Source organism: Chiloscyllium punctatum, chromosome 9, assembly GCF_047496795.1.
Source record: "Chiloscyllium punctatum isolate Juve2018m chromosome 9, sChiPun1.3, whole genome shotgun sequence".
Lineage (NCBI taxonomy): Eukaryota > Metazoa > Chordata > Chondrichthyes > Orectolobiformes > Hemiscylliidae > Chiloscyllium > Chiloscyllium punctatum.
The window spans coordinates 79,775,904-79,798,462 of NC_092747.1; the positions used below are offsets into that span (position 1 = coordinate 79,775,904).

A 22,559-nucleotide genomic window follows, 5' to 3' on the forward strand; every position below is an offset into this window, starting at 1 on the left:
AGAGCCAAACAGCCTGTTTCCATACTGCAGCGAAGAGGGTTACTTCAGATTACAACAGGATCTTGACCAGATGGGCCAATGGGCTGAGAAGTGGCAGATGGAGTTTAATTCAGATAAATGCAAGGGGCTGCATTTTGGGAAAGCAAATCTTAACAGGACTTATACACTTAATGGTAAGGTCCTAGGGAGTGTTGCTGAACAAAGGGATCTTGGAGTGCAAGTTCATAGCTCCTTGAAAGTGGAGTCGCAATTAGATAGGATAGTGAAGAAGGCATTTGGTATGCTTTCCTTTATTGGCCAGAGTATTGAGCACAGGAGTTGAGAGGTCATGTTGCGGCTGTACAGGACATTGGTTAGGTCACTGTTGGAATATTGCATGCAATTCTGGTCTTCTTCCTATCGGAAAGATGTTGTGAAACTTGAAAGGGTTCAGAAAAGATTTACAAGGATGTTGCCAGGGTTGGAGGATCTGAGCTACAGGGAGAGGCTGAACAGGCTGGGACTGTTTTCCCTGGAGTGTCAGAGGCTGAGGGGTGACCTTATAGAGGTTTACAAAATCATGAGGGGCATGGATAGGATAAATAGACAAAGTCTTTTCCCTGGGGTCGGGGAGTCCAGAACTAGAGGGCATAGGTTTAGGATGAGAGGGGAAAGATAAAAAAGACCTAAGGGGCAACTTTTTCACGCAGAGGCTGGTACATGTATGGAATGAGCTGCCAGAGGATGTGGTGGAGGCTGGTACATTTACAACATTTAAGAGGCATTTGGACGGATATATGAATAGGAAAGGTTTGGGCCGGATGCTGGCAGGTGGGACTAGATTGGGTTGGAATATCTGGTCGGCATGGACGGATTAGACCGAAGGGTCTGTTTCCATTCTGTATGTCTCTATGACTCTATGAGCCCTTTCTACTTTTAACACGTTGACCAGAATTGTGTGCAATTCTAAAACTGGCCTCACCAACATCTTGTGCAGCTACAGCATGACATCCCAACTTCTAAACTCAGTGCTCTGACAAATGAAGACAAGGGTGCCAAACACATTCTTCACCACCCTGTTTACCATTGATGCCACTTTCAAGTAACTATGAACCTGCCTCCCTGGGTCCCTCTGTTCAACAACACTCCCCAGGTCCTACCATTAACTGTGTAAATCCTGCTCTGGTTTGCCCTACCAAAGTATAACACTACATTAAATTAAACTCCATCAAACTGTAATTAATCTTATCTCATTAGTTGAAATCAGGTCTAGTAAAGCCTGTTCTCTGACTGATGCTATAAAATACTGGTCTAAAAAGATCTCCCACAAACATACAATTCCTCGAGATTAAATTTTCTTATCTGATTTTCCAGTCTACATATAAGATTGCAATCCCCCACGACAATCATACCCTTGACAAGGTCCCATTATTTCTTTCTTGATACAATATCGTTCCTGTTGGAGACATGTACATAAATTCTACAAGTGACCTATTATAAAGATGTTATTATACACTTCCGAATCAGGTTTAGATTACTAGATTAGATTACTTACAGTGTGGAAACAGGCCCTTCGGCCCAACAAGTCCACACCGACCTGCCGAAGTGCAACCCACCCTATATTTATCCTTTCACTTAACACTAGGGGAAATTTTGCATGGCCAATTCACCTAACCTGCACATTTTTCGACTGTGGGAGGAAACCGGAGCACCCGGAGGAAACCCACACACAGGGAGAATGACTGTGTGGCATTTGCACAGTCTCTGGCGCCGTGAGGCAGCAGTGCTAACCACTGTGCCACCGTGCCGCCCACAAATTTTTACTTTATTTCTATAGAGGTTAATCATGAACTGACTCAGAAAGTGAACTAACACTTAACATCACCATCTCCATCCAAAGCCACAATCTATATAGAATGGAACCATGCAAATTTAAAAAAAATCAGCCATTAGCATATTGAACTATATTTTTAATCAGCATATTAAGTTTTATGCGAGAAATTCCCTCAGCCTCGATAGTTTAGTTGGTAGATGGCGAAACTCTCAATCAGAGCATTGTTGTTTTAATCCTGCTTGAGGCACTTCTTTTTTCTTAGCTGTGCAATTCAAATATTTTCCTTTAATACTTTTACCAGACAAATACAAGCAATTTTCCACAACCTCAAATCAAAATCCAAGTTGGATGAGGGACAAAAACTTATAATTGGTTAAGGATTACACAGGTTAAAAATGGCAACTTGAACTTTGATAGTCCACATCAAGTCAATGTGTTCCTTTGATTGCAATTAACAGAAACCCTGACACAGAGATTGCACGAGTACATGCACAGACAGTGTTCCCCTCAACTGTTACGACAGATAAACATGGCTTACCAAATTGCGCAACAGCTATTAGCAGGCAACTGGTTTAACATTAATTTCTAAAAAAAATGCAACATTCTGCAAATATTGGAAATCAGAAATAAAAACAGAAGATGCTGGAACAAATTAGAAGGTCTAGCAGCATTTATACAGAGAGAAACATAATTAAAGATAAAAGGTCACAGAACTATTACTTTTTTTCCTCCCCTCAGAAGCTGCCAGAGTTGCTAATTATTTTCAACATTGTTTTCATTACTGTTGACTGGCACCATACAAAACAGTACAAATTAAAGTTTAAGTCAGATGTTAAATATATAAAATTAAGTTTAAGCAAACAATCATCTTTCAACAATTAGGAACTAGTTCCATGCAGCTCTACTGCATAGAAATGGACTCCACGTTACTATGCTCATGCAAAATGTGCAAGAATGTCTACTTAGGGCAGTTAAGCCTCACTTTTTTCATTCTCAAAAATCTTCATTTGTATTTTTCAAAATAGCCACCTGCAAGATCCCCTCCAAGCCATTTACCATCCTGACCTGAAAACAGATTAATGTTCCTTCACTGTCAATGGGTCAAAAGAGTTGAAGGAGGCAGCTCACCACTACCTTCAAGTATAGCTAGAGATGGACAATAAATGCAGGCCTAGATTAGAGTGGTGCTGGAAAAGCACAGCAGGTCAGGCAGCATCCAAAGAGCAGGAGAATTGACATTTCAGGCATAAGCCATTTATCATGAATGGAGGGGGGGAGGGAAACGGATAGTTTGGGGAGGGGGATGACAGATAAATAGGAGGGTCGGGGTGGATGGTAGCTGGGAAGGAAATGACCTGAGGGGTGCAGAGAGAGAGAGACTCACTGAGGTGCTTGTGGAGGGAGGAGAATTTCTTCAGGGTTGGCATCCTTAGAACAGGCTTCACAGTAAGGTTACAGCGACTAGGAAAAAGTGAGGACTACAGATGCTGGAGATCAGAATCAAAAAGTGTGGCACTGGAAAAGTACAGCAGGTCAGACAGCATCCCAGGAGCAGGAGAATCGATGTTTCAGGAATAAGCCTAACTGTTTTTCTCTCTCCACAAATGCCACCTGTCCAGAGTTTCTCCAGTTTTCTGTTTGTTTCACATTTCCAGATTCTGCAGCATTTTATCCTTCATCAGACTGTCATGCTTGTGTCCGTTCTTTGAAAGAGCTACCAATTCTTCCTATGATATGGCTCGTTCCCCATAGACTTACAAGCTTTCTTTGAAGTACAAATTCAAATGCTTATTTTTAAGTCACCACTGAACCTTTTTTAGGCACAGCTTATGTTAGAAATAAAACCTCAACTCCCTTCTGATGCTTTAATCTTAAAATCTGTATCCCTTTTGAAATGTACATGTGTGTGTGTCTGCGATGGGGCTTTGAGTGTCTGTGAGAGAGTATATATGTGTGCGTGTGGTCTCAATATGACACTGTTAATGTGTGAGTGTCTCTCTCTGTAGGAGTGTGTGCATAGGTAGGGTGTGTGTGTGTGCGTAGATAGGGTGTGTATAGGAAGGGTGTGTGTGTGTGTGTGTGTGTGTGTGTGTGTGTAGATAGGGTGTGTATAGGTAGGGGTGTGTGTGTGTTTCTATAGACTCTCTCACAGACACTCACAACCCCCCCCCACCCCAGACACACACACACACCCTCTCTCAGACTTAGACCATTTTACACTCTCACACAGCCACTCACAAACCCCTACCCCAGACAGACACACACACAAAAACCCACATGCACACATACTTGTGGGGTGAATTTGTACTTGCAGAGTTGTACTTTGCTCAAGAACTGCATGAATCCATGTTAGACTCTGTTAACACTTTTTAGATTAAAATCAGTCTAAACATTATGACATAGACAGGGATCACAGGGGGCTAAAACCTTCAACATCTTATCTGCACTGACACCAATTTTCACAAGTCACCTGAGAATGTAACTTTTAAAAAAAGTTTTGTGATTTACATATGAAAAAAGTGAAACTATCATGGTCATTCTAACAGATGTGATTTGGAGATGTCAGTGTTGGACTGGGGTGTACAAAGTTAAAAATCACAATACTAGGTTATAGTCAAACAGGTTTAATTGGAAGCATACTGGCTTTCGGTGCAATACCAGTATGAGACACTTAACGAATGATCAAGGTATTTTTCAATGTATAATTTCAGTTATATCACAGTGTAAACTTTTGCTATAAATTCTGTGTCTTACAATTGTGTCCTCCACAACCACCTGATGAAGGAGCAGCACTCCGAAAGCTAGTGCTTCCAATTAAACCTGTTGGACTATAACATGGTGTTGTGTGATTTTTAACTTTGTACACACCAGTCCAACACCAGCATCTCCAAATCATTCGTAATGAAGGGCTTTTGCCCGAAACATCGATTTGCCTGCTCCTCGGATGCTGTCTGACCTGCTGTGCTTTTCCAGCACCACTCTAATCTAAACTCAAAAAGTTTATCATTGACAGTTAGTTAATTTTTTTTTAAACTGAGGATTTTCAATAGAACGCCTGAAATAAACCCATCCTGGGATTGTAGGAATAATGGATATTTTCTCAAACTACAAGTGTCAACCTGAGGCTGTCAGTGAACTAATAAAAACCGAGAAGCAAAGGGCTAACATCACTAATTGCCTTCCTGTAATGAACAATGATTAAAGCATATAGAAAAATACAAGAAACAGATATGATTTGGAGATGCCGGTGTTGGACTGGGGTGTACAAAGTTAAAAATCACATAACACCAGGTTGTAGTCCAACAGGTTTAATTGGAAACACACTTCACTTCCAATTAAACCTGTGCTTCCAATTAAACCTGTTGGACTACAACCTGGTGTTGTGTGATTTTTAACAAGAAACAGATATTTCACCTTGAATGACACTAAAGTAGAAAAACGAGAAGTATCGCTAAACGCTGTCTAAATACGCTTACCAGAAAAATACTTTGGAGAATATATTAGCGTTTACCATAGGATTAAGTTTATCTTCTCGGCAGACGGGCTCCATGACCGTCTGCGTCAATGAGGAAAAGTCCCTCACAGACGGAACTGACTTCCCCTCCGTGAGAGAACAATCCCGGGTGAGAGGGGGCGGGAACAATCCCGGGTCAGGGGGCGGGAACAATCCCGGGTCAGGGGGCGGGAACAATCCCGGGTCAGGGGGCGGGAACAATCCCGGGTCAGCGGGCGGGAACAATCCCGGGTCAGGGGGCGGGAACAATCCCGGGTGAGAGGGGGCGGGAACAATCCCGGGTCAGGGGGCGGGAACAATCCCGGGTCAGGGGGGGAGGGAACAATCCCGGGTCAGGGGCGGGAACAATCCCGGGTCAGGGGCGGGAACAATCCCGGGTCAGGGGGAGGGAACAATCCCGGGTCAGGGGGAGAGAACAATCCCGGGTCAGGGGGGCGGGAACAATCCCGGGTCAGGGGGGGCGGGAACAATCCCGGGTGAGAGGGGGCGGGAACAATCCCGGGTCAGGGGGCGGGAACAATCCCGGGTGAGAGGGGGCGGGAACAATCCCGGGTCAGGGGGCGGGAACAATCCCGGGTGAGAGGGGGCGGGAACAATCCCGGGTCAGGGGGCGGGAACAATCCCGGGTGAGAGGGGGCGGGTACAATCCCGGGTGAGAGGGGGCGGGTACAATCCCGGGTGAGAGGGGGAGGGAACAATCCCGGGTCAGGGGGAGGGAACAATCCCGGGTGAGAGGGGGCGGGTACAATCCCGGGTGAGAGGGGGCGGGAACAATCCCGGGTGAGAGGGGGAGGGAACAATCCCGGGTCAGGGGGAGGGAACAATCCCGGGTCAGGGGGAGGGAACAATCCCGGGTCAGGGGGGCGGGAACAATCCCGGGTGAGAGGGGGCGGGAACAATCCCGGGTCAGGGGGCGGGGATGAAAGCAGGGCCGGAGCCACTGAAGGAGGCGGCAGCAGGTCAGAGGGTGGAGGGTTTGTCAGGGGGGTTGTGTTTTCTGACTGTTGCCCAGAACTGTCTTGTCCTGTTGCTCCTGCTCTGTTTTCAAATCAACCCTGTCAGAAGTGTGTACAAGTTTAAAAATCACACAACAGTATCTTATAGTCCAACAGATTTAATTGGAAGCACTACCTTTCGAAGCGCTGCTGTGGTATGATTTTTAAATTTGTACACCCTAGTCCAACACCGCCATCTCCAAATCACGACTATCAGGGATGTTATAACATCTCTCTGGAGCAGATGGACTTGAACCCGAGTGTTCTGCCTAAGAGGTAGGGAAGTGCCACAAGCTGCTCTATCGACTCTTTTAATATGGTACTGGATTAGTGGTGCTGGAAGAGCACAGCAGTTCAGGCAGCATCCAACGAGTTTACCTCTTTTAATATGGTCACGATGCGGAGGTGCCAGTGCTGGACTGAGATGGACAAGGTCAGCAGTGGCTTCATATTATAGTCCAAGAGGTTTATTTGGAGCTTCACTTGACGAAGGAGCTGTGAAAGCTTGTGATTTCAAATACACCAGTTGGATGAGAACCTAGTGTGGTATGACCTCTGACCTTTAACGTGGCATTGAGGGTCTGTAACATTAGAGTGCAGCTTCCCTCCCTTAGAAGCGTTGGATACAGCTTAGGTCGGTGGAGGTGCCAGTGTTCACCTGAGGTGGACAAAGTCAGAAGTTGCATGATACCAGGTTTATTTGAAATCACAAGGTTTTGCAGCGCTGCTGCTTCATCAGATGAAGTGTCTGTGTTGATATGCGCAGTCTTCTTGGAGAAAGAGCCTCTCCATCTTGAGCCAGCAATTTGTGGTGTCGATGGGAGCCATGATATGGAGGTACAAGTGTTGGTATGCGGTGGACAAAATCAAAGTCACAAGACATCAGGTTATAGTCCAACAAGTTTATTTGATATCACAAGCTTTCATAGACATTAGACAAAGGAGCAATGCTCGGAAAGCTTGTGATTTTAAATAAACCTGTTGGACTATAACCTGGTGTCGTGTGACAGATCAAAAAAAACTTTTAAAGATATTATTTCACAGAATATGAGTGAGAAGGGCTCCATCACCCTTTCAAAACAGCAGACAAATTTGTTTGTCTCACAGGTTTGGGATTCCCCCTTCCTGAAAAGGCAGTAGAAGCGGAGTATTTGTATGTTTTTTTTAGATTAGATTCCCTACAGTGTGGAAACAGGCCCTTCGGCTCAACAAGTCCACACCGAACCTCCGAAGAGTAACCCACCCAGACCCATTTTCCCTCTGACTAATGCATCTAATACTATGGGCAATTTAACATGGTCAATTCACCTGACCTGCATATCTTTGGACTGTGGGAGGAAACCGGAGCACCCGGAGGAAACCCACGCAGACACGGGGAGAACGTGCAAACTCCACACAGTCAGTCGCCCGAGGGTGGAATCAAATCTGTGACCCTGGTGCTGTGAGGCAGCAGTGATAACCACTGAGCCACCGTGCCGCCCAATTGTTGAAGCATTGTAAATACAAATCAAAACAAGTAGAACATTTGTCTCAATCATGAATCTTGAAACATATAAGATTCTGAAGAATCTTGATCGGATGGGCATGGAGATGATATTTTCCCTTTATGGGAGAATACGCGTCACTTTTCAAGATCAAGTGTGGCCCATTTAATACATAGAGTCATAGAAATGTACAGCATGGAAACAGACCCTTCGGTCCAACCCGTCCATGGCGACCAGATATCCCAACCCAATCTAGTCCCACGAGCCAGCATCCAGTCCATATCCCTCCAAACCCCTTCCTATTCATACACCCATCCAAATGCCTTTTAAATGTTGCAATTGTACAAGCCTCCACCACTTCCTCTGGCAGTTCGTTCCATACATGGACCACCCTCTGCGTGAAAAGGTTGTCCCTTAGGTCTGTTTATCCCTATCCATGCCCCTCATAATTTTGTAAACCTCTATAAGGTCACCCCTCAGCCTCCGATGCTCCAGGGAAAACAGCCCCAGCCTGTTCAGCCTCTCCCTGTAGCTCAAATCCTCCAACCCTGGCAACATCCTTGAAATCTTTCCTAAGCCCTTTCAAGTTTCACAACATCTTTCCGGTAGGAAGGAGACCAGAATTGCATGCAATATTCCAACAGTGGTCTAACCAATGTCCGGACAGCCACAACATGACCTCCCAACTCCTGTACTCAATACTCTGACCGATAAAGGAAAACATAGCAAACATCTTCTTCACTATCCTATCTACCTGCGACTCCACTTTCAAGGAGCTATGAACCTGAACTCCAAGGTCTCTTTGTTCAGCAACACTCCCTAGGACCTTACCATTAAGTGTATAAGTCCAGCTAAGATTTGCTTTCCCTTGCATTTATCTGAATTAAACTCTATCTGCCACATCTCAACCCATTGGCCCATCTGGTCCAGATCCTGTTGTAATCTGAGGTAACCTTCTTCACTGTCCACTACACCTCCAATTTTGGTGTCATCTGGAAACTTACTAACTATGCCTCTTATGCTCACATCCAAATCATTTATATAAATGATGAAAAGTAGTGGACCCACCACTACTTTTGACTCCACAGGCCTCCAGTCTGAAAAACAACTCTCCACCACCACTCTGTCTTCTACCTTTGAGCCACTTCGGCAACCAAATGGCTAGTTCTCCCTGTATTCCATGTAATCTAACCTTGCTCACCAGTCTCCCATGGGGAACCTTGTCGAACGCCTTACTGAAGTCCATATAGGTCACATCTACTGCTCTCCCCTCATCAATCGTCATTGTTACTGCTTCAGAAAACTTAATCAAGTTTGTGAGACATGATTTCCCACGCACAAAACCATGTTGACTATCCCTAATCAGTCCTTGCCTTTCCAAATACATGCACATCCTATCCCTCAGGATTCCCTCTAACAACTTGCCCATCACCGACATCAGGCTCACCCTATTGTTCCCAGGCTTATCCTTACCACCCTTCTTAAACAGAGGCACCACATTAGCCAACCTCCAGTCTTCTGGCACCTCACCTGTGACTATCAATGATACAAATATCTCAGTAAGAGGCCCAGCAATCACTTCTCTAGCTTCCCACAGAGTTCTAGGGTACACTTGGTCAGGTCCTGGGGATTTATCCACTTTTATGCGTTTTCAGACATCCAGCACCTCCTCCTCTGTAATATGGACATTCTTCAAGATGTCACCATCTATTTCCCTACATTCTATATCTTCCATTCCTTTTCCACAGTAAATACTGATGCAAAATACTCATTTAGTATCTCCAACATTTTTTGTGGCTCCACGCAAAGGCCGCCTTGCTATCTTTGAGGGGCCCTATTTTCTCCCTAGTTACCCTTTTGTCCTTAATGTATCTGTAAAAACCCTTTGGATTCTCCTTAATTTGTTTGCCAAAGCTATCTCATGTCCTCTTTTTGCCCTCCTGATTTCCCTCTTAAGTATACTCCTACTGCCTTTAAACTCTTCTAAGGATTCACTCGATCTATCCTGTCTATATGCTTCCTTCTTTTTCTTAACCAAACCTTCAATTGCTTTAGTCATCCAGCATTCCCTATACCTATCAGCCTTTCCTTTTACCCTGACAGGAATATACTTTCTCTGGATTCTCATTACTTCATTTGTGAAGGCTTCCCATTTTCCAGCCGTCCCTTTACCTGCGAACATTTGTCCCCAATCAGCTTTTGAAATATTTGCCAAATACCGTTGAAGTTGGCCTTGCTCCAATTTAGAACTTCAACTTTTAGATCTGGTCTATCCTTTTCCATCATTATTTTAAATCTAATAGAATTATGGTCGCTGGCCCCAAAGTACTCCCCCACTGATACCTCAGTCACCTGCCCTGCCTTATTTCCCAAGAGTAGGTCAAGTTTTGCACCTTCTCTAGTAGGTACACCCACATACTGAATCAGAAAATTCTCTTGTGCACACTTAAGAAATTCCTCTCCATCTAAACCTTTAACACTATGGCAGTCCCAGTCTATATTTCGAAAGTTAAAATCCCCTACCATAACCACCCTATTATTCTTACAGATAGCTGAGATCTCCTTACAAATTTGTTTCTTAATTTCCCTCTGAATATTAGGAGGTCTATAATACAATCCTAATAAGGTGATCATCCCTTTCTTATTTCTCAGTTCCACCCAATTAACTTTCCTTGAAGTATTTCCGGGAATATCCTCCCTCAGCACAGCTGTAAAGCTTTCCCTTATCAAAAAGGCCACTCCCCTCCTCTCTTGCCTTCTTTTCTATCCTGCTTCTAGTATTTGTATCCTGGAACATTAAGCTGCCAGTCCTGTCCATCCCTGAGCCATGTTTCTGTAATTGCTATGATATCCCAATCCCATGTTCCTAACCATGCCCTGAGTTCATCTGCCTTCCCTCTTAGGCCCCTTGCATTGAAATAAATATGGTTTAAGTTTTTTAGTCCTACCTTGTCCCTGCCTGCCCCCCTCCCTCAGCCACCCGCCTTACTAGTTTAGTTTAGCAGCTCTAGGAAATCTTCCTGCCAGTATATTAGTCCCCTTCCAATTTAGGTGCAATCCGTCCTTCTTGTACAGGTCACTTCTAACCCGGAAGAGATTCCAATGATCCAAAAATGTGAATCCTTCTCCCATGCAGTAGCTCCTCAGCCATGCATTCACCTGCTCTATCCTCCTATTCCTGCCCTCACTAGCTCGTAGCACTGGGAGTAATCCAGATATAACTGCTCTCGAGGATCTCCTTTCTACATTCCTGCCTAACTTTCTGGAATCTCCCTTCAGAATCTCAACCTCTTCACTTCCTATGTCGTTGGTTCCAATATGGACAATGACATCTTGCTGGCCCCTCTCCCCCGTGAGAACACTCTGCACCCTCTCTGAGACATCCTTGATCCTGGCACCAGGAAAGCAACACACCATTCTGATTTTTCGCTGCTGGCCACAGAAACGTTTGTCTGTACCTCGGACTAGAGAGTTCCCTAACACAATTGATCTCTTGGAACCTGACATACCCCTCATTGCATTAGAGCCAGTCTCAATACCAGAAACTTGGCTGTTCGTGCTACATTCCCCTGAGAATCCATTAACCCCTACATTTTCCAAAACAGCATACTTGTTTGAAATAGCCACAGAAGACTCCTGCACTAACTACCTACCTCTCTTACATTTCCTGGATTTAACCCATCTATGTGACTGTATCTGGGACACTTCCCCCTTCCTGTAACTGCCATCCATCACATACCTTTGCTGTTGCAAATTCCTCATTGCCTCTAACTGTCTCTCCAACCGATCCATTCGATCTGATAGGATTCACAACCAACAGCATTTATTGCAGATATAACCCATAGTAACCCATAAACTCTCCTCAAACTCCCACATCTGACAAGAAGCACATATCACTCTACGAAAGGCCAATTTTGCTCCTTCACAATCTACAGACCCAGAAAATAACACCATCTTATTCCTGTAGTAAACATTGCTCCAGGTTAGAACTATTCACTTATCTGTTTCTGTGCTATGACTTCGCCCAAACACTTCCTTCAAAATCAGTTGTGAATTTCACTGTCTGTTGATTTTCCCAGACGCACTCCGATGTCCAGCGATTTCAACAGCAAAGGCAGTAACTGTGCAGGTTGACTGTGGTGTCAGATTCTTTCTTTCTCTCTCTCTCTCTCTCTCTCTCCTGCACTGACCTCACCATGTGCTTCCTTTGTCTGTTTAAAACTGCTGTTGTTTTGATTCTTTTTTTCCAAAGTTCCAAGACAAATGCAACAGCATACAAAAAGTAATTGCTGCTCCTGAAATTCGAGGAAATCACCTCCAACACCTAAAATACCTCAAAAAAGGAGCAGCTGTTACAGCCAGAAATTTTTCCCATCCTCCATCTTGGATTACCCAGAATCCTATGTATAGTTGGGGTGAAATATTTCTCTCAGTGTTATGAGTTTGCAGAACTCCCTGAAAAGGTGTTGGTGAAAGAGTACTTGAATAGAGTCATACAGCATGGAAACAGACCTTCAATCCAACCAGTTCATGCCGAACATAATCCCAAACTACACTAGTCCCACCTTCTTGCTCCTGGTCCATATCCCTCCAAACCTTTCATATTCATGTATCTATCCAAATGTCTTTTAAATGTTGTACTCGTACTTGCATCCACCACTTCCTCAGGAAGTTCATTCCTCACATGGACCACCCTCTCTGTAAATAAAAATTGGCCTCATGTCTTTTTTTAAATCTCTTTCTTCTCACCTTAAAAATGTGCCCCCTAGTCTGGAAATTCCCCATCTTAGAGAAAAGACAACTACCATCAATTCTATCTATACCTCTCATTGTGTTATAAACATTTATTAGTCACCTCTCAACCTCCTACGTGCCAGTGAAAAAAAAATCCAGCCTATCCAGCCTTTCTTTATAACTCAAACCCAGCAACATCCTGGTAAACTTCTTCTGAATCCTCTCCACCTTGGTAATATCCTACCTATAACTGGGCAACTAGAACTGGACACAGTATTCCAGAAGAGGCCTCACTAATGTCCTGTACAACCTCAACATAATGTCCCAACTTCCATACTCAAACGAATGAGCAATTAAGACAAGTTTGCCAAATACCTTTTTAACCATCCTGTTTACATGTGACACAAATGCAGGCCTAGCTCCCTCTGTTCTGCAACACTGCTCAAGGCCCCATCATTAATTGAACAAGTCTGACCCTTGTTTGTCATATTGAAATGCAATACCTTGAACTACATCTGCCATTTTTCATGTATGTATGTGTCATTGTAAACAGGAATCAAAATCATTGTGAACCAAAACTATTCAGAAAAAACATGTGCCTTTTTAAGATAAATAGTATTTTGTGGTGTGTGTGTGTGATACGGGGTCCATCACCCTTGCAAAACAAAGCAGACAATTTTTCTTTGTCTCACTGAGCCTTTGGAACCCAGAAGTGAATGCAATTACCCAGAAGTTATCTAATGAGACGTCTTTACAAATAAAATAAAGTAGGCATCCCTTTGTATCTGAGTCTTATAGGGAGAAAGGCAATCGTTCTATTAGCCTTTTTTAAATCCATCCTGTAGCTTTTATAGATTTGAAGACCGAAATTTCTCTTCTTCATAGTTCCTTTGTCCTCACTGTTTTAATGAGATTTGAACTATTTTCCTTGACTGGAAAGTGAATACTTCACAGTTTCCCCTCCCCCATTCAATTCCTTCTGTTGTAGTCTTGCCTACTCACCTGTTAATACCTCTCCTGATATCTTTTCCACTTTCTGAAAGTCTGTATCAGGAGTCTTGAAACCTACAAGACCATGATGAATCAGTGCATTTGGGAGAGATTCTTTCCCATTATGGGGAAATTTAAACTAAGAGATTGCCAATTTATAACAGATGAGGAGAACCTTTTTTTCCTCAGATGTTCATGAGTCTTTAGAACTTTCTAGTGTAAAAGGCAGTGGCTGCAAAGTCTTTGAATATTTTTAGGCTGCATTTGCTGAAACCATGGAGAAATGGCACATGTATGCATTAACGAACAGCCGTAAAAGATCAGGCTGAGGAGGGAGGAGGGATAGATGGGTCCAGGAGAGGAGGGAAGCTGCCATGTGTTCCCTTGCTTCCCCTCATCCATTCTCTGATGGGACTCCAGTCTTAACCTAGATTTTTTTTATTTCAAAAATATACTTTATTCACAAAATATTTTGATGATCTGTACAATTGGTCATGCCATACATCTGTAAACATTCCATTTCTTTGCATACAGAGACATAGTAATCATTCATATATACAGGTCTGTACAATTACTACCCACATATTTAGCGGGGGGCCTTCTTCAGGCTTATGCCTGAAACGTCGATTCTCCTGCTCCTTGGATTCTGCCTGACCTGCTGCACTTTTCCAGCAACACATTTTTCAGCATCTGTAGTCCTCACTTTCTCCTATTTAGCTGGGGGGTCAGCGGAGCCCCCTTACTGCCTCAGCCCCCTGTGCTTAGGCAGGCAGACGTTACATGGTGCGCTTTCCCCACCGCGCCTTTGCGGCAGCTGCCCTAAGCTTCAGCGTGTCCCTCAACACATAGTCCTGGACCTTGGAATGTGCCAGTCTCCAACACTCAGTCGGGGTCAAGTCCTTCAGCTGGAAGATCAACAGGTTTCGGACCGCTCAAAGAGCGTCCTTCACCGAGTTGATGATCCTTCAGGCACAGTTGATGTTCGTCTCGGTATGCGTCCCGGGGAACAGACCGTAGAGCATGAAGTCCCGCGTCACAGCGCTGGTCGGGATGAACCTCGACAAACACCACTGCATTCCTCTCCAGACTTCTCCTGCATTCCTCTCCAGACTTCTTCTGCATAAGCATATTCCAGAAGGAGGTGTGTGACAGTCTTGCTCCCCCCGGCAGCCACTTCGAGGGAAGCGTGCAGTGCGTGCATAAAGGATCTCACAGGTAGAGCCCTTCTCACCACCAGCCAAGCCATGTCTTGGTGCTTGTTGGAAAGTTCTGGCAATGAGGCAAATGGCTTTGACAGTCTGCTCAGTGAACCGCTCAATAGGACCCGCCCTCTCATTTTCCCGAAGGGTCTCAAGGACACTACATGCTGACCACTTCCTGATGGACTTGTGGTCAAAGGTGTTTTTCTTCATAAACTTCTCCACAAAGGACAGGTGATACGGAATGATCCAACCACTCAGAGCTATCCGCAGCAGTGAGGCCAGTCCCATCCTTTGCAACACCGGGGACAGGTAGAACCTCAGTACGTAGTGACATTTGGTGTTTGCGTACCAGGGATCCATGCACAGCTTGATGCAGCCACACACAAAGGTGGCCATCAGGGTGAGGGTGGCATTGGGTGTGTTTTTCCCCTGTTGCCCAGATCTTTATACATCGAGTCCCTTCGGACCCAGTCCATCTTTGATCTCCATATAAATTGGAAGATGGCCCGAGTGACTGCAGCGACACAGGTTCTGGGAATAGACCAGACCTGTGCCACGTATAATAGCAATGACAGTGCCTCACACCTGATGACCAGGTTTTTTTTCCCGCGATGGAGGGCAACCATAGCTTCCATCTGCCCAGTTTCTGCCTCACTTTGCTGATACGCTCCTCCCAAGACTTGGCGCCAGCCCCCCCGAACGAAATACTCAGTGCCTTCAGGTGGTCGGCCCTGACGGTGAAGGGGATCGAGGATTGGTCGGCCCAGTTCCCGAAGAGCATGGCCTCGCTCTTGCCTTGGTTTACCTTGGCCCCCGAGGCCCGTTCAAACTGGTCACATATGCACATCAGTCTGTGCACGGACAGCGGATCCGAGGAGAAAACGGTGACATCATCCATGTACAGGGAGGCCTTAACCTGCAGGCCCCCACTGCCAGGAATAGTCAGCCCTCTCAGGCTCGCATACCTCCTGATGGACTTGGCAAACGGCTCTATGCAGCACACAAACAAGGCAGGAGAGAGAGGGCAGATCCAACTGGGAAGCTATCTGATTCCTACCCATTGATTGAGACTGCACTGACAATGTTGGTGTAGAACAGTCTGATCCAGTTGCAGATTCCCTCCCCAAAGCCCATTTTGGAGAGAACATCTCTCATATACCTGTGTGATATCCTGTCAAAGGCTTTCTCCTGGTCCAGGCTGATGAGGCAGGTGTCCAACCCTCTGTCCTGCACGTAGGCGATCGTATCCCTGAGGAGTGCGAGACACTCAGCGATCTTCCTGCCCGATACAGCTCAGATTTGGTCAGGGTGAATCACCGACCCCAGAACATACCTGACCCGGTTGGCGATTACCTTTGACAAAATTTTTTATCTGCATTCAATAGTGAGATTAGTCTCTAATTTATGATTTCTTCCTTCTCCCCCTTCCACTTGTAGGTGGGGGTGATAATTCACTCATGGTACCTGCCCGAAGCATACTAACATAAACCTCCAGCAGGTCCTGGCCAATCAAGTCCCACAGAACAGAATTAACCTAGATATTGTAGAACTGTATAGCTATGTTGTGCCACAGTTGAGCTGGGAGTGGCACAAATGTTGTGCCACAGTTGAGCTGGGTGTGGCACAAATGTCTGTGACTACATTTTTGTTACACTGGTTACTTAAGGTGAAATTTGCTTACTTCTTTGGAATGTCATTGTTCTGTAAATTCACGTATAACTTGTATCAATTCTGATTTATTTTGTGAAAGTGAAAGCTACAACCTGATCATGATTTCTTCATAATGTCTTCACTTTGGAGACATTTGGCAAATTTGGCTATTTGATTTACAATCCCTTGAAAGATGTAAAGCTATTCAAACTCCCCAATTAGGTCACGCTTTATTCTTCTGTACTCAATCTGAGAAAAACTTAATCTATTTAACCTTTCCTCATATAATTGTACCATTTTGGGTCCAGAACCGAATGCAGTACCCCAGATGTTGTCTAATGAGAGGTCTTTACAAACAAAATAATGCATGCATCCCTTTGTATTCGAGTCTAATAGGGAGAAAGGCAATCGTTCTATTGGCTTTTTCTTTAATCCATCCTCTAGCTTTTATCAATTTCTATATTTGAAGATCCAAATTTCTCTTCATCATAGTTCCTCTGGCTTCATTGTTTTAATGAGCTTTGATCTATTTTCTTTGACTGGAAACTGGATACCTCACAGTTTCCCCTTCGCCCATTCAACTCCTTCTGTTGTAGTCTTGCCGACTCACCTATTAATACCTCTCTTGATATCTTTACCTCTTTCTGAACTCTCATTTCCTCCTATGATTTTCTGACTTCCTCCAAGCAAGCAACAAGTTGACAGAAAAATAATTGGCAATGGAGAAAATGAACATGCTTCAGGCTGCAGACTTCAGTTAGACACGTGTGACAATCAGTTACATATTCAAAGCTCTGGTGCAAAGCAAGGCAGTGTACAGGCACCTTCTCATAGGACATGTCAGCAACCCAGCATAGAACTATGCCAGCAGCCAGTACTCTCAGAAATGGCAGTGGATGTTATAATTTGAATTATTGAGTCTTAAAAACAGAAGAACCTCATCAGTGAGTTCAAAGTGTGGGCTTTAGTGAGCATCCGGTTTTGATGAGGAAGGTGAGCAGCATTAGGGATTAGGTCGTTTTTTTAATCTTGCAGTTATTAGAGGGATCGTAATAGCAGTTAATGAAATGATTTGCTCCTAGTCTGAGATGTGGGAATTCAGGGAGAAGTCAAATATCCTTGACAACTACATCTGCAGGAAGCGTGTTCATTTGCAACTCCTCTCAGATTGGATGATTTAGTTAGAGTGACAATGGGTCTCACTGAGGAGCAAACAGGCAGAAAGTTTTATAGATAGGAATTTCAGGAACGTGGCTACAGCAAAAGTTCAGCCAGATAATGGATGACCTCTAGGAGGAGCAGGCAGGCAATGTAGGATTTCCTTGTGGCTACTCCCCTCTCAAATATATATACCATTATGAATACTGGTAGGGCTAATGGCTTCTCAGGGGAAACCAACAGGAGGAGCCTGATCAGTGACCACAATTAGGTCTGTTGCACAACAGCATTAGTTGAAGTGTAAGTGAGAGGTGGTGTTAGGGGACTCTGTGGACAGAAGCACACTGACAGGCATTTCTAAGGCTGCAATTGACACTCCAGATTGTTGTGTAAGCATCCTTGGTGGCAGGGTCAAGTTGTCTCTGAGCGAGCACAGGATATTCTGAAAAGGAAGGGTGGGCTGCCAGAGGTTGTGTTCTCTATTGGTACTAAAGACGTAGGCAGGAAGAGAGATGAGGACCTACAAAGAGAATTTAAGGAGGTAGCTCTGTCATAAAGTCAGAAGTGGGGATGTTTGCCGATGATTGCACAGTGATCGGCACCATTCTTGACTCTTCAAATACTGAGGCAGTCCATGCTCAAATGCAACAAGATCTGGACAATATCGAGACAATATCGACAAGTGACAAGTAACATTCACGCCATGCAAATGCCAGACAATGACCATTACCAATAAGAGACACTGTAACCTTTGGTTGACATTTAACGGTATTGCTATAGCTGAATCCACCACTGTCAACATCCTTGGGGTTACCATTAACCAGAAATTCAACTGGACTCACCACATAAACACAGTGGTTACAGGAGCTAGGTCAGACACTAGGGATACTGCAGCGAGTAACTCACCTCCTGACACCCTAAAGTCTATCCACCATCTTCAAGGCACAAGTCAGGAGTGTGATGGAACACTCCCCACTTGCCTGACTGGGTGCAGCTCCAACAACACTCAAGAAGCTTGACACCATCCAGGACAAAGCAACCCACTTGATTGGCACCACATATTCAAACATACAATCCCTTCACCACTGGTGCTCAGAAGCAGCAGTCTGCACTATCAACAAGATGCAAAGATCCTGAGACAGCACCTTCCAAATCCATGACCATTTCCACCTAGAAGGACAAGGGCAGCAGGTACTTGGGAACACCACCACCAACAGGTTCCCCTCCAATTCACTCACCATCCTGACTTGGAAATATACCGCTGTTCCTTCACAGACATTGGGTCAAAACCTTAGAATTCCCTCCCTATTGGCATTATGGACTGCAGTAATTCAAGAAGGCAGCTCACCACCATCTTCTCAAGGGCAAATAGAGATGGGCTGTCGATGCTGGACAGCCAGAGGAGCCCAAGGCCCACAAATAAATTAAAACAAATAGGAAGTTGAAAAGCATGAACTCCGGGGTTGTAATCTCAGGATTACTTCCTATGGCATGTGTTAGCGAGGCCAGAAATAGGAAGTTAAAAATCACACAACACTAGCTTACAGTCTAACAGGTTTCTTTAGAAGTACAAGCTTTCAGAGCGCTACTTCTTTGTCAGATAGTTAGTGGGGCAGGATCATACATCATAGAATTTATAGTAAAAGACCAAAGTGTTATACAACTGGTGTGATGTATTGAACAAACCTAGATTGCTGTTAAGTCTTTAATCGCTTAAAATGGGGATGCAGGTTTGGTGGATTTGTGGGCTACAATGGTGCCAAGAGGTCTGAGTAGTCTGGCAGTCATTTCTGACACAGCATATTCAAAAAGAATGGGTACCCCATGAACACAGTCTGCCAATTTCTCAGCAACAAACCCAAACAAGCAGACAAAACACATCCAGAAACCCTAGCTATTCTCCCCTACATCAAAGACATCTCAGAAATGACTGCCAGACTACTCAGACCCCTTGGTATCACTGTAGCCCATAAACTCACCAACACACTAAAACAGCAGCTAATGAACTTGAAAGGCCGTATTTAGACAACAAGCAAAACTAATGCCATTTACAAAATATCTTGCAAGAACTGTAACAAACACTGCATTGGACAAACAGGCAGAAAACTAGCCATCACGATACATGAACATCAGCTAGCCACAAAAAGACATGACCCACTCTCACTAGTATCCTTACATACAGGTGAGGAAGGACACCACTTTGACTGGGATAACACAGTCTACCCCATCGTCTCAGCCTGCTCCTGCCCCACCGAACCCATTTCTACATACCTCGACACGGTCCTGTCCCCCTTAGTCCAAGAACTCCCCACCTACGTTCGGGACACCACCCACGCCCTCCACCTTCTCCATGATTTACGCTTCCCCGGCCCCCAACGCCTTATCTTCAACATGGACATCCAGTCCCTAAACACCTCCATCCCCCACCACGAAGGCCTCAAAAGCCCTCTGCTTCTTCCTTTCCAGCCAAACTAGCCAGTACCCTTCCACTGATACCCTCCTTCAACTGACTGAACTGGTCCTCACTCTGAACAACTTCTCTTTCTAATCCTCCCACTTCCTCCAAACCAAAGGAGTAGCCATGGGCACCCGCATGGGCCCCAGCTATGCCTGCCTCTTCGTCAGATATGTGGAACAGTCCATCTTCTGCAGCTACACTGGCACCACAGCCCACCTTTTCCTCCGCTACATCGATGACTGTATTGGTGCTACCTCATGCTCCCACGAGGAGGTTAAACAGTTCATCCACTTTACTAACACCTTCCACCCTGACCTCAAACTTACCTGGACAGTCTCAGACTCCTCCCTCCCCTTCCTAGACCTCTCCATTTCTATCTCGGGCGACCGACTCAACACGGACATTTACTATAAACTGCCTGACTCCCACAGTTACCTAGATTACACCTCTTCCCACCCTGCCCCCTGTAAAAACCCCATTCCATATTCCCAATTCCTTCGCCTGCACTGCATCTGCTCCCAGGAGGACCAATTCCAATACGAACAATCCAGATGGCCTCCTTCTTCAAAGACCGCAATTTCCCCCCAGACGTGATCGACGATGCCCTCCACCGCATCTCCTCCACTTCCCATTCCTCCGACCTTGAACCCCACCCCTCCAATCCCCACAAGGTCAGAACCCCACTGGTCCTCACCTACCACCCCATCAACTTCCAGATACATCATATTATCCTTCGTCATTTTCTCCACCTTCACCACCAAGGATATATTTCCCTCCCCTCCCCTATCAGCGTTCCAGAAAGACCACTCCCTCCGCGACTCCCTCGTCAGGTCCACACCCCCCACCAACCCAACCTCCACTCCCGGCACCTTCCCCTGCAACCGCAAGAAATGCAAAACTTGCGACCAACCTCCCCTCTCACTTCCCTCCAAGGCCCCAAGTGATCCTTCCATATCCATCACAAATTCACCTGCACCTCCACACACATCCTTTACTGCATCCGCTGTATTGGGGAGACAGGCCGCCTACTTGCGGAACATTTCAGAGAACACCTCTGGGACACCTGCACCAACCAACCCAACTGCCCCGTGGCTGAACACTTTAACTCCCTCTCCCACTCCGCCAAGGACATGCACGTCCTTGGCCTCCTCCATCGCCCGACCATGGCAACATGATGCCTGGAGGAAGAGTGCCTCATCTTCCGCTTAGGAACCCTCCAACCACAAGGGATGAATGCAGATTTCTCCAGCTTTCTCATTTCCCCTCCACCCCACCTCATCTCAGTCCCAACCCTCAGACTCAGCACTGCCTTCTTGACCTGCAATCTTCTTCCCGACCTCTCTGCCCCCCACCCCCACTCCGGCCTATCACCCTCACCTTAACCTCCTTCCACCTATCGCATTCCCAACACCCCTTCCCCAAGTCCCTCCTCCCTACTTTTTATCTTAGCCTGCTTTGCCCACCCTCCTCATTCCTGAAGAAGGGTTTATGCCCGAAACGGCGATTCTGCTGCTTCTTGGATGCCGCCTGACCTGCTGCGCTTTTCCAGCAACACATGTTTCAGCTCTGATCTCTAGCATCTGCAGTCCTCACTTTTTCCCTGGGATAAGACAGTCATCCTAGGACAAGCCAATCAGAGACACGCACGAGGATTCCTAGAAGCATGGCATTGGACCCCATTTACCACCCTCTGAGAAAAGAAATAGGAAATGACATCACAAGAAATGATGTCACCACCCCAAGGAAACCTCAACACATAATTAGAAAGCAGGTCACTAACACCAGTGCTTCACCGGAGGCTCACTGATGATGTTACCTAGTATGGTGACAAAACGTCTGAAAACAAGCCTAGCTCAGTGATCAAACTGGCATCCAGAACCTCAACCTGAGCTACAAACCTTCTCAAAACCCGCTTACTCAATTGTGTTGTTTACGTCGATGACCTGGTGATTTTTAGTCACACACAGAAGAAACGTTTGGAACATTTATCAGAATTATTCGATAAATCTCTGGAAGCAGGCTTTGTGATAAACTTGGTTAAGAGTGGATTTGCCAAAGCCCAAATCACATTCCTGGGGCATGTTTTTGGACATGGACAGATGGTGCTATGGAATGTAACAACCAAAGTTATTGGGGAGTTTCCTAAACCATCAACAAAAAGAGCAGTACTACGATTCCTGGGATTGAGTGATTTTATCAGAAATCTTACCAAACTATGATTTGGAGATGCCGGTGTTGGACTGGGGTGTACAAAGTTAAAAATCACATAACATCAGGTTATAGTCCAACAGGTTTAATTGGAAGCACTAGCTTTCGTAGCGACGCTCCTTCATCAGGTGATTGTGGAGACCACAACCACCTGATGAAGGAGCGTCGCTCTGAAAGCTAGTGCTCCCAATTAAACCTGTTGGACTATAACCTGATTGTGTGATTTTTAACTTTACCAAATTATAGCAATGTGGCTGCTCCACTCACTGAATGTCTAAAGGAATGCAAAAAGTTTGACATTGGCGTTTGAGGCCTGAAGGATGTGTTAACCACCACCCCAATATTGGCTGTAC

The 22,559-nt window shown here is 45.3% G+C and overlaps 1 protein-coding gene and 1 long non-coding RNA gene across 4 annotated transcripts in view; one reads left to right on the forward strand and one right to left on the reverse strand.

Annotated features, from left to right (window-relative positions):
• Positions 1-5,430, reverse strand: part of abcc4 (ATP binding cassette subfamily C member 4 (PEL blood group)) — a 471,758-nt gene extending 466,328 nt beyond the window's left edge. For all 3 annotated transcript variants that reach the window (XM_072577875.1, XM_072577874.1, XM_072577873.1), the window contains exon 1: positions 5,290-5,430. In XM_072577875.1, coding sequence (XP_072433976.1) covers positions 5,290-5,363 — 74 coding nt within the window. In that variant the 5' untranslated portion in view covers positions 5,364-5,430. The remainder of the gene's footprint in view (positions 1-5,289) is intronic.
• An 810-nt stretch (positions 5,431-6,240) lies between these two features.
• The window catches only part of LOC140481528 (uncharacterized), a 70,040-nt gene continuing 53,721 nt past the window's right edge, over positions 6,241-22,559 (forward strand). Inside the window, exon 1 of the long non-coding RNA XR_011961547.1 lies at positions 6,241-6,286. This is a non-coding gene — a long non-coding RNA (uncharacterized lncRNA). The remainder of the gene's footprint in view (positions 6,287-22,559) is intronic.